Below are 17,090 nucleotides of genomic sequence, written 5' to 3' on the forward strand. Positions count from 1 at the left end.
GTAACAATGTCAAATGATTTAATGTATAAGAATTAAAAGGGTATCTGTCAGATTCCAAAATTCCGTTGTCTTAAGGAGTCAAATAGAATTCCTCCATTTAGTTAGAAAATAAAACATATTTCTGTAAAACTATTCTCATTCCCAACCCGTGCAGCTTAACAGGAAACAGCACAATCAATGATATCAAAGATTGCTGTTAGTTGTTGCAAAAATGCATAACCCGAGGCTAACACATGTTCAGTGAAAAGCATGGCCTCAAGCCCTTGCCCAAATTTGTCACCAGTTTGTAACTTTTCATTTAACCCAGGGGAAAAATATTAAATTTTATCAGGTGTGATTTAAAGTAATCACTTTTTAATTAAGTTAGATGCCACATTTGTCATGATCTGATCATTTGTCCCAGTTTAGCCTATTTTTGGAATCCCCAAAATACTGCTCAAAAATCAAATGTGGCTCTTGCTCTGAAAATGTTTCTTTGCTACGAAAATTTACAAGACTGCATTCCCACTGTTCTGGTGACAGAAGTCATTCCCCAAGGTGAATGTTACAGCTTCAGTTCCAGAATTATGCTTGCAACCACACTGAAGATGGCTCATAAAAATCATAAATTCTGTACCAATATTCACTAGTTCCCTGGGGTGAACTTGGAAGGTGAGCTTTGAGAAAAATATGTGATACTTAGTAAGTAATTCAGAAATTAGTACAACGTTAGGGGAAACTGTTAAGGGAACTGAAGTTTTACAAGTAGCTGCCTATCCTTTGAACTATAGATAATACAAAAGATACAAAATTCACATAATTTTGTAGTAGAAACTGGCAGTTTTTGACACAGAAAAAAATGTGAATTTAGGCATCTACAAATAAAGATGCACCTAGGTCTGATGAAATCAATACTGTTGGGCAGATACATTGGCAAAGATAATGGCTCGCTTCCAACATCAACAGGGCTAAGTTCTTCCTGCCAATGAGAATGAAAAAGCCAATTTTCCCTTTGTAAGTTACTTACTGTAAATCAGAAACTGCGTAAATCAGAAACTCTGTCTTACATCTTACAAATAAGCCAAATATTGGAAGCCGAGGACATAGTACACCTTCTAACTTTGATTTGTTAGAAAAATAAGTCAATGCTAGCAGACACATTTTTAAAAAATCCTTAATCAGAAAAGCAAGTGGAAACAGCCAAGCAGCAGGCAATGCCATGGTGTGGAAACCTAACCCCCCAGATAATAGCTTTTACTCGAAAAGGATGTTTCCTTTAACAGACTCACCTCGGTGTAGTTTTGTTGATTCTTCAATATCAAGTAGAGTATTTCTGATGCTTGCTACTAATTATCTGAGCATTTATTGGAATTGGGATATACTGTATATTATATGCCACTAAACCATATGATTTCAGTCTGCTTCAGTTTAATCTGTATTTTGCATGGGCTGCAAACGGAGCAAAATTTCAGTGTTTCTGCATCTTTATGCAGAAGGCATATAAAATGAGCATTGCAGATTGATATCACAGGACTATAATTCAAACTACAACTATGGCAGATATGCTTCATTTTGAAAGGTGAAAGTGCTGAATGTTGAAGTTATTCTCCGGAGGAAGAAACAGAACACAGGCACTTTTTAGAAGTTTTATTCCATTAGCTCTTTAAATGTCCCTTCCCTACCAACTGTCCATGTACTTTTGTTGGCTTTTGTATAACACAGTGTAGATTATGCTTGCAAATTTCAGTTATGTAACTTTTTTTTTTACTTGAACTTCCTTCTGTGTTTATTAATACAGACCCATTTTGAATAAGAAATGAAATCGCCTTGCTAGTTTTGTCTATGTGCAAAATTAATAGTTTTTTCCCTCTTTCCTTTCAGTACTTTCCTGTATCTGAAATTCCTGGTAGTTTGGGCTCTTGTGTTGGTGGCTGACTTTGTTTTGGAATTCAGATTTGAATATTTGTGGCCATTCTGGCTTTTCATCCGGAGTGTTTATGATTCCTTCAGATACCAGGGATTGGTATGTATAAAAATAGAAAAAGTATTTATCAGCTGTTTATTGTTATTACTAGCATTAGCATTAGCAGCTCTCTGATGTATTTCTCAGTTGGAGTCCTGTTTGATATATAGCTCTGAAAAAGTTATTTGCAAAAAGGGGATCGCTTGTCTCTATTTTCAGCTGCAGAACCATTCCCTTCCGTACCCTGGGTGCTTTAATAGGGTCCCTTGATGTTCAGAAGCAATTTTTTTCCCAAGGTTTGAGGAACTTGAAGGGGGAAAGGACTTCTGGTGTAAGCAGCTCTTTGGATTGCAGGCTTTGGATCTAACAGATATTTTGAGAACACCAAGTAACATGAGACAAAAGGACAGGAAGAATACAGACAGACTGTCTCTCAATATCTAATAGTCATTTGTCTCATAGTTACCAAACATGGTTAATACTGGATTAGAATGGTTATTATAAACAAAGAAATAACCTTTTGTATGTTGCAGCAATCCTGACAATACCCTTAGAAGCACCACAGCAAAAACATTTTAAAAGCACATCTCTTTTGCCAGATTCTAATAATAGAATAACAGAATAGTTTTAATTTTGTGGAATTAAAAAAAAAGTTAGCAACCGTGAAGATTTTATTGGGTGGAAAGATATAAATCAAATATATGCATTCTGATTTAGCAAGAAACTCTATGCCACTGGATAAAAAAGAAACCCTACTGGCTTATTGTCTTTCCCTTTTCTTTCAGTCAGCTTTTACACAATAACCATCTTTTTACACATTGTTCTATGAGTGCAAATTGAATAAATGAAAATAAATAGATAATATTTAATCTGTTTTGATGAGCAGCATAAGATTTTAAAAATAATCAATATGAATGTATCCAACTAGCATACTCTGGTTCAAATTGCTACTTACAATGCAGAGTAAATTTATCTAGCAATTGCCTTTGTGTTCTGAAAAATAAAAACAGTGCCTCTATTCATACAGAGCAGTTTTTCTCAATCTTGGCAGCTTTAAGGTCTGTGGACTTCAACTCCCAGAATTCCCCAACCAGCATAGTTGCCAAGGATGAGAAACACTGATATAGACAGTGATGAAGATAAAGGAAAGATAATACTAAAGTTACATTTTTGTTCCTGTGTGAATCCCATTGAATTCATGTATAACTCATGTACATTATTTTCATGCAAGAGCCTTGATAGATAAACATTTGTGGAGTTCTAGTACTGTAGGTTGAAGGGTGCTTATAGTCATTGGCTGAAACAAATTTGAATTAAAGACAACCATGCTACTTCAGCAAGTCATTTGGTAAATTATACTGAAGCAAACATTCAGAATTCCATGTGAGAGAAAATTAGGGGCATGACCAGTATTTACAAAAAGGAAATTCTTTTCTATAAAGTTGCAATAAAATGTTAGCCATGAAATTATTAATAATTAGGGGGAAATTTCTGTTATGTGGCTTTCTTGGTAGTATGTTGAATCTTTGTAAGGATGGGCTATAGACAGACAGACAGACAGACAGACAGACAGACAGATGCAATTGCAATGCCTTCAGTGAAATCTATTCACTATCTTAAAACAAAACCTAATGGACTTTCTTGTTTTTCTCTTCTCCCCAACCTTTTGATTCTCTTTAGGCATTTTCAGTATTTTTCGTTTGTGTAGCATTCACATCAAATATCATATGTCTGCTATTCATACCAATACAGTGGTTGTTTTTTGCTGCCAGCACATATGTTTGGGTACAGTATGTCTGGCATACGGGTAAGTCTTCCTATTTATTTCACTGCCTGTTAAATCTGAGAACAAGTTGTAAAATAATAATCATCCTGTTTTTGTCTTAAAAAAAATCACATGTTGTCCCTGTCAAATTGGCCTCCTGTTTGCCAATGACACCAGGCTTACTCTTGAAATCGCATTACAGGTAGTCCATTTAATGACCATTTAAAGTTATAAATGGCGCTAAGAAAAGTAACTGTTTTTCACACTGCAACATCCCCGTAATCACATGATCAAAATTCGGACATTTGGCAACTGGCTCGTATTTATGATGGTTGCAGTGTCCTGGGGTCGTGTGATCTTCTTTTATGACTTTCTGACAAGCAAAGTCACTGGGTAAACCAGATTCACTTAACAACCCTGTTACTAATTTAAGATCTACAGCAATTCACTTAACAAATGAGGTGAGAAAAATCGTGAAATGAAGCAAACTCATTTAGCAAATTTCTCTTTTAACAATAGACATTTTGGCCTCAGTTGTGGTCATAAGTTGAGGACTACCTGTACAGGTATTTCACAGTCTAAAATATAGACGCTCTCTTCCAAATTATGCATGAGAAAGTAGACCTGTTCATGCATCTTATTTCTTTGTAAAATATCTTTAGTGAATGCACGTAATAGTGCTTCAGGATAGCTATCAAGGAATTACTATTCATCCATGATTAATTAACTATAGCAATAATTAACTATATCATCAAAACATACCCTACCTCATAATCCACCCTGTAACTTGCAAGAGCAAAAGGAACAGAAGTTATGGTCTTCAAATTTAAAATGTTGATTGAGAATGTCCGATTTCATGTTTTGGGATTCAGCCTAATGAATTGGAAACTGTGTGGGAAACTCCAAAGTGTCTTGATGTTTAGAATTTTTGCAGGTTACCGGCTTTGTTTTTCTTCTTATCTTCTTATCATTATTAACCTTACAGTAAACCATCCTTTTGATCGCCAGAAAAGTTGGAAAAAAACTCCTTAATTCCTAGCAGGCAAGGCCAAGGCTGGCTGGGTGTTATAGGGGTTATATTATAGCATATATGATGACAGATCCCAGCAATGCAGGACGTGAGCTTTGCTGTAGAGAGGTTCAAAAGACTTGTTTTGAATTAATGATAATTAGTTGTTATTAATGCTGCTTCTACATAGTCTACTTGTTTTTGCACTGCATTCACTTAATTCAAAGTGGGGAACTATGGCCCTTTTATGACTTGTGCAGTTCCCAGAATTCCTGAGCCTGAGGAATTCTGGGAGTTGAAGTTCACAAATTATAAAAGGGCCATAGTTCCCCATCCCTTACTTAGTTCTTTTAGCGATGTTTATCAATTGGGTGGTGCAATAAGGGGTTTTGCTCTTCAGCTGACTTATTGCAGAGCTTGTGCTGAAAGGATGTCATTGCCCAAGATCAGCCCACTGGCTTCTGGACCCACGGGAGGACTGGAAACTTGGTTTCCTAATCTCAGTCCAACATCTTCACCTCCATGTCATTTTGGGTCTCTGTACAAAGAAGAGTAGGATATTAGCTTTGCACAGTCATAGCATAGGTTTTTCCTCTTCATAATTACACATGCTATTTTAAGAAGTCTAATTTTCTTTTTTCTTTTGCTTTTTTTAATGTTGATGCTTGGCTTGTTTTCTGCTTCCAACAGAGAGAGGCGTGTGTTTACCAACAGTATCACTATGGATACTGTTTGTTTATATTGAAGCAGCAATCAGATTTAAGGATCTCAAAAACTTTCATGTAGACCTTTGTAGACCTTTTGCTGCACACTGGTAAGTGTACATTCCAGTATTTTTCTTCTCTTAAGCAATGCTTTGAAATACAGGTAGTCCTTGACTTACAACAGCCCGTTTAGTAACCATTCAAAGTTACAGTGGCACAGTAAAGAGTGACTTATGACCATTTTTCTCACTTACGACTATCCTTCATGGTCACATGATCAAAATTTGACCGCTTGACTACTGGCATGTATTTATGATAGTTGCAGGAGTCACGTGATTCCCTTTTGCAAGCTTCTGACAAACAATGGGAAAGTAGCTTCATTTAGCAACTGTGCTACTAATTTAACAATTGCCATGATTCACTTAACAACTGTGGCAAGAAATATAAAATGGGGCAAAATTAACTTAACAGCTGTCTTGCTTAATAACAGAAATGTTGGGCTCAATTGGGATCGTACTTCAAGGACTACCTATAAGAACATAAGGATGCCTTGTTGGATTGGACCCCTAGCCCATCTATAGGCTAGTCCTCAACTTACAACCATTTGTTTAACAACCATTCAAGGTTACACTGGCACTGAGAAAACTGATTTATGACTGGTCCTCATACTTACAACCAGTGTAGTATCCCCAGAATCACATGATCAAAATTTGGTGCTTGGCAACCAGCATTTATTTATGATGGCTGCAGTGTCCTGGAGTCACATGTTCACCATTTGCAACCTTCCCAGCTGACTTTTGAATAAGCAATGTGGGAAACTGGATTCGCATTATTCCCCGGCCATCATTGATACAATAACATTCAAACCAGTTTCTCATATTCCCTTAAAAGACAACTAGATATTTAAATTACTCGAAGATGCCAAAATTTAAAAGAGATTTATGTACTGTAGGATGAATGTCAGGTTACCTGTGGTAGTAAAAAATAAAATCAGGAGCTGTATTTTTTTTTTCTTCATCAGGTGCAGACTTGGTATAGGATTTAAATTGGAACTAGGTGGGAAAAGCGAGATACCAGGTTTCATTATACAAATAGCCAGTTTAAACTAGATTTGGCATTTTTACCCACCTCATGAGTCCTTCGCCTGAGATAGCAGATGTTATTTGAATCAAATTAATATGATTAAACTATTGATTGATGTTAGAAATTATGGTGTATTAAAAACCATTGTGTTTGCTGAGTGTGTTTCCGTGTGTTAACCATGGCTGTACCGAAAGGGAAATTTAAGAAGATGCCATATGCAGATCAGACTTAATGTACAGCATGGGAGCACAGCTCACTATTTTTTATATCATGATTCTTTTTATATCTAAGCAACTTTTATAATTGCCCTTTTAATCAAGTTCCCAAACCACATAACTGTATGTTATCATTACTATTTATAGTCTGACTAGAAGGGCACAATCTCTTTAAATATTGCTACAGTTTGCTTATAGAACAGGACAAGCGTTGATTTCTTTGTCTTATTTTTATTGTTTTATTGTTTGTCCGCATTATGCTTTATTGCCTTCTAGATTTTGCTTTTAGATTTTTATTGTTTTGCATTTTTACATTTTTGAAAACTGAGATTTTCTGGTCATTGACCATGATTTTTGAAAAGAAAATCATTTCATTTCACTGCCTACTAAAATCTCCCTTCAGATTGTTGTCAGCATTTGTTAGCTAACTGATTCTGCATTTTTTATGTTTTTGGAGGGCTACAAGAATACATTTTCAGTTAAAATAGTTTATATTACTACAGGTTGGTTCCACTGTTTGATTACAAAGCTTGTGATGTTCTTGTAATCAAATTATTTTTCTCCTTGTTAGTTAACTAAATGTTAGCTCTGAGCAGTTTTTCCTTTTAACTTCACATTTATGTTTTGTGGATGAAAATAAGTGTTGGGTGATTCACAAAAGGGAGTGTTCTCAAGTCAAATCTTTATTAGAGTCATAGACCAGCATAAAAATGGTGTTCAGCCATGGTGATAGTGACTTCTAAAAGTTGTATTTAACTCTGGATATGATTAAAGGTAGTTTTTTACTTACAACCATTCATTTAGTGACTGCTTGAAGTTACAATGGCACTGAAAAAAGTGATTTATGATCAATTTCCACATGACCGTTGCAATATCTCCATGGTCATGTGATCAAAATTCAGGTGTTTGGCAACTAGCATGCATTTACGATGGTTGCAGTATCCAAGAGGTCATGTGATCACCTTTTCCAACCTTCTGACAGGCAAAATCATTGGGGAAGCCAGATTCACTTAATAACCATGTTACTAACTTAACAACAGTGCCAAGAAAGGTCATAAAATGGGGCAAAATTTCATAGAGGTTTATTTATTAATTAGGTATCTCTCCCCCTCCCCTCCATTATTATCTTATAGATAATTTAAGGCAGTCTGCATACATAACATTCATTCTGCCTCCTATTTTCTCCACAACAGCCACCCTGTGAGAGACAAGGACCAGCCCAAAATCACCTAGCCAATTTTTCATGCCTAAGATGACACTAGAACTCACAGACTCGTGGTTTCTAGACCAGCACCCTAACCACTGTACCAAACCGGTGCTCTAGGTTATGCTGAGTTTGTATAAGTCTCAAAAAAGTTCAGCTTCCAAACATGAGCAAAATGTGTAGCTGCAGAACTTTAGTTTTTACTCTAAAATGTATTATTTTAATTCATAAATAAAATGTATTATTCTGTGTGTTTTAAAACACCCAATGGGGGAAATTATAAAATATTTCAATAATTTCAACTGAACCTTCCCAATATTTAAAAAGGAATTCTGTTTCTCATAACAGTGGAGACTTGGCAACTAAAGTTAAACAGCAGCCATGCCAAGCTCTTATGGAAGGTGCACTTGAACTGGATAGCTGAAAAGTGACTGAATATCTTTGTCTTTCTTCCTCTGTAGACAAGTGTGCTTCTAAGGATAATTCTTTGATATCTCCATTGTGATTTCCCTTTGTCATATTCTAGATTATTATATTAATTTGCTTGGATAGTTCTGCCTTAATTAGTAAAGTCTGTCTTGTTTTTTCCCCTCAAGTATTGGATACCCTGTTGTGACTTTGGGCTTTGGCTTCAAAAGTTATGTCAGCTATAAAATGCGATTACGAAAACAAAAGGAAGTGCAGAAAGAAAATGAATTTTACATGCAACTCCTTCAGCAAGCATTACCCCCTGAACAACAGATGCTACAAAGGCAAGAAAGAGAAGCAGAAGAAGGTAGGTTCTTAACACAGGCCTTAGATAAAAGTAATGGTTTTCACCAAAGGTGCTTTTTTCAAGGGGCAACTGGACTCTCTGGTTTTTCTTTGAAGACATTTCGCTTCTCATCCAAGAAGCTTCTTCAGCTTCTTCTTGGATGAGAAGTGAAACGTCTTCAAAGAAAAACCAGACAGTCCAGTTGCCCCTTGAAAAAAGTACCTTTGGGACAACCATGACCTGGATGACTGAGAATCTCCCTAGACTTAATGGTTTGTAGATTTGGAACCCGTCTTATGAATCAATGATTCATTCCCCTCTTCTCTTTAAATTCAAACCATGGCTTCTTCAATCAGGGTACCACAGCACAGTTTATACAGTTTAAGGATTTTTCCCTGTGTAGTCTGTAAGTTTACGTGCAGAATTTCTTTGGAGACATTCCATTTGCCCTTCTCTACAAAAAGCACATGTTGACTCTTTGATCATGCCCCAGGATAAGTAAAGGTACATTATTCATTTTTCCTAGGAGGGAAGACTTCCTTCTCTCTATCTGTCTCTCCTTTTTTCCCCCTTCAGCTGACAGGCTTTTAAAGGAATGGGATTACCTATGAGTAAATTTCCTATTTCTGGAATTCTCTAGATAGTGATTAATTTTACATTAGTGTGTGCATGCTCATTTGTTTAGGATTTTGTGCAGTTGTCTAAATAATTTAGGTCACAACGTTATTTACTATGATAATGTTACCATTGATCTCTGAAATCTTGTACCATTGCTGATTTTGCTACTCTAGTAACTTATCTGTTAATTATTTACTTATTAAGCTAATTTATTTGATTGCCCAACTCATATGTAGTGACTCCGGGTGGAATACAGCAATAAAAAGCCATAATTTAAATCCACCAAGTTCCTCTCTTCCCCACCCACCCCCAATTTAGCTACAGTTAGAACCAACCAAACACATGTTTACAGCAGGTTCTTCAGCAGTTTCTAATCCAAACATCCTTGGAAGATAGAACATATTAGACTTGTCCAGGTTTAGTATGTGTCATATTAACCAAAATGCAGTACTGCAAGCTACTTTCTGCTGACTGCCGGCTGCCTGCAATTTGGCAGTTCGAATCTCTGGCTCAAGGTTGACTCAGCCTTCCATTCTTCCGAGATCAGTAAATGAGGACTCAGATTGTTGGGGGCATTATGCTGACTCTGTAAACCACTTAGAGAGGGCTATAAAGCACTGTGAAGTGATATATAAGTCTAAGTGCTCTTGCTATCGCTGTTGTTGCTAGTGGCTAGGCCTTCCAAATTGTCTTCTCAAATGTAGAAACTCTTCCTCCCCTCTCTATTCTGTTCACTAGGAGATTTTATATTGCTAGATCGGGGTGTCAAACTCATGTCACAGCGGTGTCACAAGACATATTGGGACTTTTCCCCCTTCGCTAAACCAGGCATGGGCGTGGTTAGCACATGGCACATCTGGCCCACGGGCCTTGAGTTTGACAGCCCCTGTGCTAAATGGTCTTAATTCGGAGTTTCCTCTTTTTCACTTGTTTGAACTCCATGTCCTTTCACTGCTGGGAAATTATGCCCAAATTATACCCAAATACATATTATATCTTAGCAATTGATATCTCTACTCCAGATTTAAGTATTACCATGATACACAATCAGTAGGTAAATCTTTCCAGTCAGTGGGTTGCACTGCTCCCTTTTTTCCTTAGTTTGCAAAGTCACAGAAGAGGGACAAAGCTGATTCTATACCACTTTTGCAAATGTGATTTCATCTGCTTCTCTTTTTCTAGATTCTTAAGCATAAACGATAGAGTTTCATATAGCGGTTAAGGACCAGGCTAGAAAATGAGTGTGTGTGAATTCTAACCCCACCAATAGGCACAGAGCTAGTTGGGTGATTTTGGGCCAGTCATTCTCTCTCAGCCTAGGAAGAAGGCAATGAGAAACCACTTCAGAAAATGCTGCCAAAAATGTTCAGGGCCCAGGAGTCAAGACTGACTTGAAGATACTAAAGAGGGGGGGATGAGCAGAAGAGAACTTTTTATTTATATATTTGCAGAATATTTTACCAGTGTTCAAGAATAACAATGTTGTTATTATTAATAAAGACTGATGTATTTCCTTACACAGGAAATATTTTCTTTGTAATATACTGTTTATTGGTCAAATTGTTTTCTGGGTGATCTTTTTTTTTTAATTCAGCAGAATATGTCTTTCTAAATGCCATAGATCTGCACACAGGCCACATTGTGTAAATTCCAGCTTTGATGTCCAGGTTTCAGTCAGGAGATTTTCACACTTGTGTGCAAGGATAGGAACACTGTTACAAGGATAAACACACACACACACCAATTCAAAAAAGAAAGGGAGGCGATCATTCTGAAGGGGGACAGGAAAGGAATAGGTCCCTGATTCCTAGTGTTTGGAATGAGAGGTATGAAAGCCACAGACAGTTCACATTCTTTGTGTCACCAGTGAATTGGGGGGGAAAATCAATGACGTTTAGAGTTCTCTATTTCTCAGGAAAAATTAAAGACTAGTAAATCCTTTGTTAAACACATGGAGAGCATGTACATTTTATGACTTAATAACCTTTCATGGTAAATTGTTTGATATTTATACATTAATCATATTCAGTGTACTAATTGAATGATGGTTGTGTATGCTCTTTGATAGTACAGAATGAAAAGAAATTTGGAAATAAATATCTGAACATAAATTAATGACCTGATCCTGTGTTGGGTATGTGGAGAGATTCATTACTTTCACTGGACTTTGCAGTAATTAATAATTCTTAACTTGAGACTATTGACCGATAAAAGTTATGTTCCATATTATGAAACGTGATGGTAGAAGAAAAATTGAAGCAGTTTTTTAATATTCAAAACAAGCAACTTTGCAGTGGATTTTAAACAATAAACTAGCCATGTATTTAGTATTATCATACTGTGATATTCTGTGAATATACCCATATTGAATCTTTTGCTACTGGAGTATCATTTGTTGTAAGATGCTGTGTAGCCTCTTTGTAACTGATTGTCCTATGTTTATACAGGCAATACTCTAATGAAGTAAAATTAGCTTTGTTGGAGGTGGTTTGAACAGTATTTCTTAATCATAACTACAGAATACGGGATATGGGTTAAGTCAAGAAATACAGTATATTCAGTTGAAATGATAAGCTTAGGCAACTGTGTTTGGTATTAATCAGACTCCTATAGCATTTTATGCCTTTGATTTCAATCAGATAATAAAATTATGTTATAGCAGGGGCAAATACATGTTTCTTATTTTCTAAAGTATTAAAGTACTAAAGTACTAAAGTCTTCTGCAGTTACTTGATTATTTCTCTTAGTAATTTAAACATGGTTTGGTTCATTAAAATAATGTCCTAAAACTTTAATATTTGAAAATCATGTTCAAAAATGTTTCTAATAAGATTGAGAAACTAGAGGAAGCTTGGCTGGGAACAGGATCTGGCTTTAGAGCTGTAACTTGCTTACCCAAGTTCCAGGATTATATCTATTTGGACATAAAATATCGACTAAAATTGATGTATTTTTGTTTCAACATTATTATTTTTATTATTATTGTTATTTTATATTCATTTATCATACAAAGTAGCAGCTGGACATTTCTTAAATTGGTATACATTTTCTCTGTATTTAGAAAGAAGATTAGATGAATTTTTTTAAAATCATTTTCAATTTTACTGAAATGCCCTGGTTGATGCAACACAGGAATCACTCTCAGGAATCCATTAATTTGGAAACTATTGGGAATTTTAATTTATTTTTTGCAATGTAACTGAAGGAAAAACATTTTATTTGATGTAGGGGAATAATAGAAGTAATGTAATTTGATTGTAAAAGGAATATTGAGAATAAATGCTATTTCTGACTTAAATTTTAAATGTTGTCTTTTTCTTCCTCCCTTCCTTCGTTCTGGATATTTCAGCAGCCAAAGGATTGTCCGAGATGGATTCCTCAATACTTTTGCAACACAATGGTGGTATTCCAGCTAATAAAAAAATATCTACAACATTACCGGAACTAGAATACAGAGAAAAGGGGAAAGAAAAAGACAAGGATGCCAAAAAACATAACCTTGGAATAAATAACAATATTTTGCAACCTGTAGACTCTAAAATACAGGAAATTGAATATATGGAGAACCATATCAACAGTAAAAGATTAAATAACGATCTTGTGGGAAGTACAGAAAACCTCTTAAAAGAGGACTCATGCACTGCCTCTTCCAAAAATTACAAAAATGCTAGTGGAGTTGTGAACTCCTCACCTCATAACCACAGTGCAACTAATGGAAGCATCCCTTCCTCATCAGTGAAGAATGAGAAAAAACAGAAGTGCACTAGCAAGAGCCCAAGCACACATAAAGACTTAATGGAAAATTGTATCCCCAATAACCAGCTAAGCAAACCAGATGCACTGGTAAGGTAAGTTTGATATGGTACTGATCTGTCTTCACCACAACACCCTTATCTATTTACTGTTTGTTTACCAGTAAGTGAAAGTGCTCTGTTTTGAGGGGGAAAACTTATGTTAGGAGAGGCGCATGCTATGTGTTTAGACGTGTCCATAGTCAAGATTTGGTTCTGTTATCTTTGATGGGCTATACAGGAAGCCCTTGATTTGCAACAGTTTCCTTAGTGACCATTTGAAGTTACAACAGAACTGAAAAAAGTGACTTATGATCGTTTTTCACGCTTATTTTTGCAGCATCCCCATGGCCATGTGATCAAAATTCAGACGCTTGGCAACTGGCTCATATTTATAACAGTTGGAGTGTCCCAGGGTCATGTGATCACCTTTTGTGACCTGCCAACAAGCAAAGTCAATGGGGAAGCCAGTTTTACTTAACAACCATGTTAATAACTTAACAACTGCAGTGATTCACTTAATAACTGTGGCAAGAAAGTTAATGAAACAGGACAAAATTCACTTGACTGTCTCACTTAGCAACAGAAATTTTGGGCTCAATTTTGGTTGTAGGCTGAGGGCTACCTGTATTCATGCAGTCCAGTAGTCAGATTGGCATAACAGGATAGGATGTACAGGCTTTAGTTTGGCACATGATTAATTATAGTTTACTTAGTGCAGAATTGAGTTGGTGTTTTATTGCTAAGAATAAATAAGCAGATGATTACAGTTGTCAATCGTAGTGGCCTTGACGTTCAGTCTCATGCAGGAGAGGTTTTTGAGAGCCTGTACAAATTAATTGGCTTCTACTAAATAAGATGTTCTTTTGAAGTCTGGGTAAAACATAAAAAAGAGAAGTAAAAAAAAATGCATGCTTACAATTTGGCATGAAATAAAATGATGAAAAGGTTCACCACAAGATTTTGGAACCGATCTGTTTGTGAACATTCCATAAATTTTCGCAAATTCAGTTCTTCTATCTTACCCTTCACTGATGGAGGTAAATATACTGTCATATACCACTGATTGCACACAGGATCTCTTTCGAGTAGTTCAACCCCTGTAGATTTCATGGACATGTAATTTGTTTTTGAAGCTTTGTAGAAATTGTCATTGCTTTCTTCCAGCATAGTTATTGGCACTTCTAGTGTAGCCGACAGCCCTGGTATCCACCAAGAAGATTAAGGTTTCTTCTCAAAATACCTAAGTGCATTCAATTTGAATCCGCTCTGACCACCCATGTATGTTTAATTTGCTACTATTGTGTGCTGTATATGTAAAACCTGTTCCTCAACTTGGTATCTTCCAGATGTGTTCAGAATATTAGTCCCAAAATTCCTGCCCGACATGGGAAATCTGAAGGTTGTAGTCTTGGCTTTGGAAAGCTTTGGCCTGAGTTACAAACAACAGTTTTATTATTTTGATGTTATCAGCTAAAATGTAAATATGTTGCTTTAAAACCATTATCTAAGATATTGCAGAATTATTTGCCTAGGCTTAGTATTTCTTTGATGGGGAAGATAGACTGTGGAGCCAGGGATCCTGATGTTGCTAGAGTAAATTAATATTCTAGGCTTATTTTCACCTGATAGCCATTCTGGACATGAGACTAAAAGGGTAAACCTTAATAAAATGTCCTTAGATGAGTTTTATTATTATGATTTTAAAATCGTAATATATACCAGTCTCATTTTATCATGGAAGAAGAAAAGATTATAAATGATTTAAAATAAATATTTTGCTTTTCAGTAGCAAATGGAATCTGTCATAAAAAAAAAAAAAGAACCACTCTAATGTGGATTGTTCTTAGTGTTCCGTTTAAACAGTCTTGTTTCCTTCTTGGATAATTTTTCTCTTCCCCATTTTATATCCTCTCTGCCCAGTTTTTAGTCACCATTCTGTGGCCACTGGTCATTCTTGGTCCTTACTGTAATTAGAGGGGATTATTCATGGTTTTAAAAAACGACGACTGGGATTCCTGAAACCTGCTAATGTCTCACATGTGATGGTGCTGATTTCTCCGTTTAATTTCTTTTGGTTTCCCAAATGCTGACTGGGGAATTCTAGGAATAGAAGTTTAACTAATCAGAGATGGAAGAAAAGATTATAATTAAAAATCTGGGCAATAACTTTTCAGAGTGATTGTGTGGGTATGCGCACATCAGATGGATGGCACTTGAGGTCAAGATCATGATCACGTAAATATCAAAGTGGAGGCCATGTTGTAGATGTGTATGATGTGAAAATCTGAACAATGAACTACAGATAGTCCTCGAATTACAATTATTCATTTAGTGACCGTTTGAAGTTACAATGGCACTGAAAAAAGCAATTTATGACCATTTTTCACACGTATGACCATTGCAGCTTCCCCACGGTCACATGACTTACATTCGGATATTTGACCACTGACTCACATTTATGATGGTTGCAGTATCCCGGGGGTCATGTGATCTCCTTTTGTGACCTAAGAAGCAAAATCAATGGGAAGCCAGATTCACTTAACAACCGCGTTACTAATTTAAGAACTGCAGTGATTCACTTAACAAATGCAGTGAGAAAAGTCCTAAAATGAGGCAAAACTCACTTAGCAACAGAAATTTTGGGCTCATTTGTGGTCATAAGTTGACCATAAGTTGAGGACTACTTCAGGTGAGACATTCAAGCCAACTGTAGCACATTTCACCAAATCTTAAGATTGTGTCAATGGTACTAACTCCTATGTCAGACCTGCATACTCCTTCTGTCCTCTAGCAGTGTTATTATTGGGATCAGTAATCAGAGAAATAGATTTATTGTCATGTAGAAGCAACCATAATCACTTGTGAAGAGTCTCAAATTGAAGTTTTATTGCTAGTTAAAAGAATCTTGCCAGACTGACTTCATTCCCCTGGGAACGGTCAGATAAGGCTTCAGGGATTCTGGGCGTAGTCAGGCCTTTGCCACTTTCTGCAGTGCCAGGACTCTAAACTCGACTCCCTCTTAACACCTCCTTCCAGTCTAGCTGGAGGTTCCTGAACATTTATTCAGTTTATTCAGTCTTTGAAATTTATTCAGTCTATGAAATATATCAACAGTCCTTCCCTCATCTCTAATAAAACATTTATGTTTACAAATGTGGACATTTGGAACACAAGACTGAGCCACAGAACAAGATTTCAGAAATAGATCACCTTGCAGGAATTTTGCCTAACAGGTAAGCTCCACTAATCTCTATGCAGGCATAAATTCTAGCAATTGGAATTGTCGCATAATTGGAAAGCACCCATTTTTCAGAGAATGCCCAAGTTAACGGTCATTCACATTAAGAGTAGCTGTACAATTTTTGGTAAATAAATTTCTCTGGTTGATATACAGGTAGTCCTCAACTTACAATAGTTCATTTAGTGACTGTCCCAAGTTACAACAGCACTTTAAAAAGACGTAGGACTACTTTTCACACTTATGACTGTTGCAGCATCCCCGTGGTCACGTGATCAAAATTCAGACACTTGGCAACTGATTCATATTTATGACGGCTGCAGTGTCCTGAGGTCATGGGATCACCTTTCGTGACCTGACACACACAGTCAATTGGGTAGCCAGATTCTCTTAACAACCATGTTACTAAATAGTTGCAGTGATTCACTTAACAAGAAAAGTCATAAAATGGAGCAAAACTCACTTAACAAATGTCTCATGTAGCAGCAGAATTTTTGGGCTCAGTTGTGATAATAAGTCAAAGACTACCTATACTTTCTCAGCCACAGGTCCAAGCTTTTCATTTTCTTATAAAGCTATCAGTAGATCAGCTCAGTTTTCTTCCCCATTTTCCCACACCTTACAAGTTTCTTCATTCTTCTTTAAGGAAGGTCTTCTAGATAAAGCATGAATTCTCAAACATTTTATTGTCAGCAGTGATCAGCAGTGACCAGGGGTCCCCAACCACCGGGCCCCGGACCGGTACCAGTCCGTGGAACCTTTTC

At 36.4% G+C, this 17,090-nt stretch overlaps 1 protein-coding gene across 2 annotated transcripts in view; it reads left to right on the forward strand.

The window, feature by feature from the left end:
• The window catches only part of MACO1 (macoilin 1), a 57,515-nt gene that overhangs the window by 17,767 nt on the left and 22,658 nt on the right, over window positions 1-17,090 (forward strand). Inside the window, exons 2-6 of one of the 2 annotated variants that reach the window (XM_026676008.2) lie at window positions 1,861-2,002; window positions 3,623-3,749; window positions 5,407-5,530; window positions 8,519-8,697; window positions 12,644-13,142. In XM_026676008.2, the coding sequence (XP_026531793.1) occupies window positions 1,861-2,002; window positions 3,623-3,749; window positions 5,407-5,530; window positions 8,519-8,697; window positions 12,644-13,142 (1,071 nt within the window). The remainder of the gene's footprint in view (window positions 1-1,860; window positions 2,003-3,622; window positions 3,750-5,406; window positions 5,531-8,518; window positions 8,698-12,643; window positions 13,143-17,090) is intronic. The other variant, XM_087970632.1, reaches the window with a different exon arrangement.

Source organism: Notechis scutatus, chromosome 8 (assembly GCF_049901735.1).
Source record: "Notechis scutatus isolate UNSWTSFEM ecotype Mainland chromosome 8, rNotScu1.2, whole genome shotgun sequence".
NCBI classification, from domain to species: domain Eukaryota; kingdom Metazoa; phylum Chordata; class Lepidosauria; order Squamata; family Elapidae; genus Notechis; species Notechis scutatus.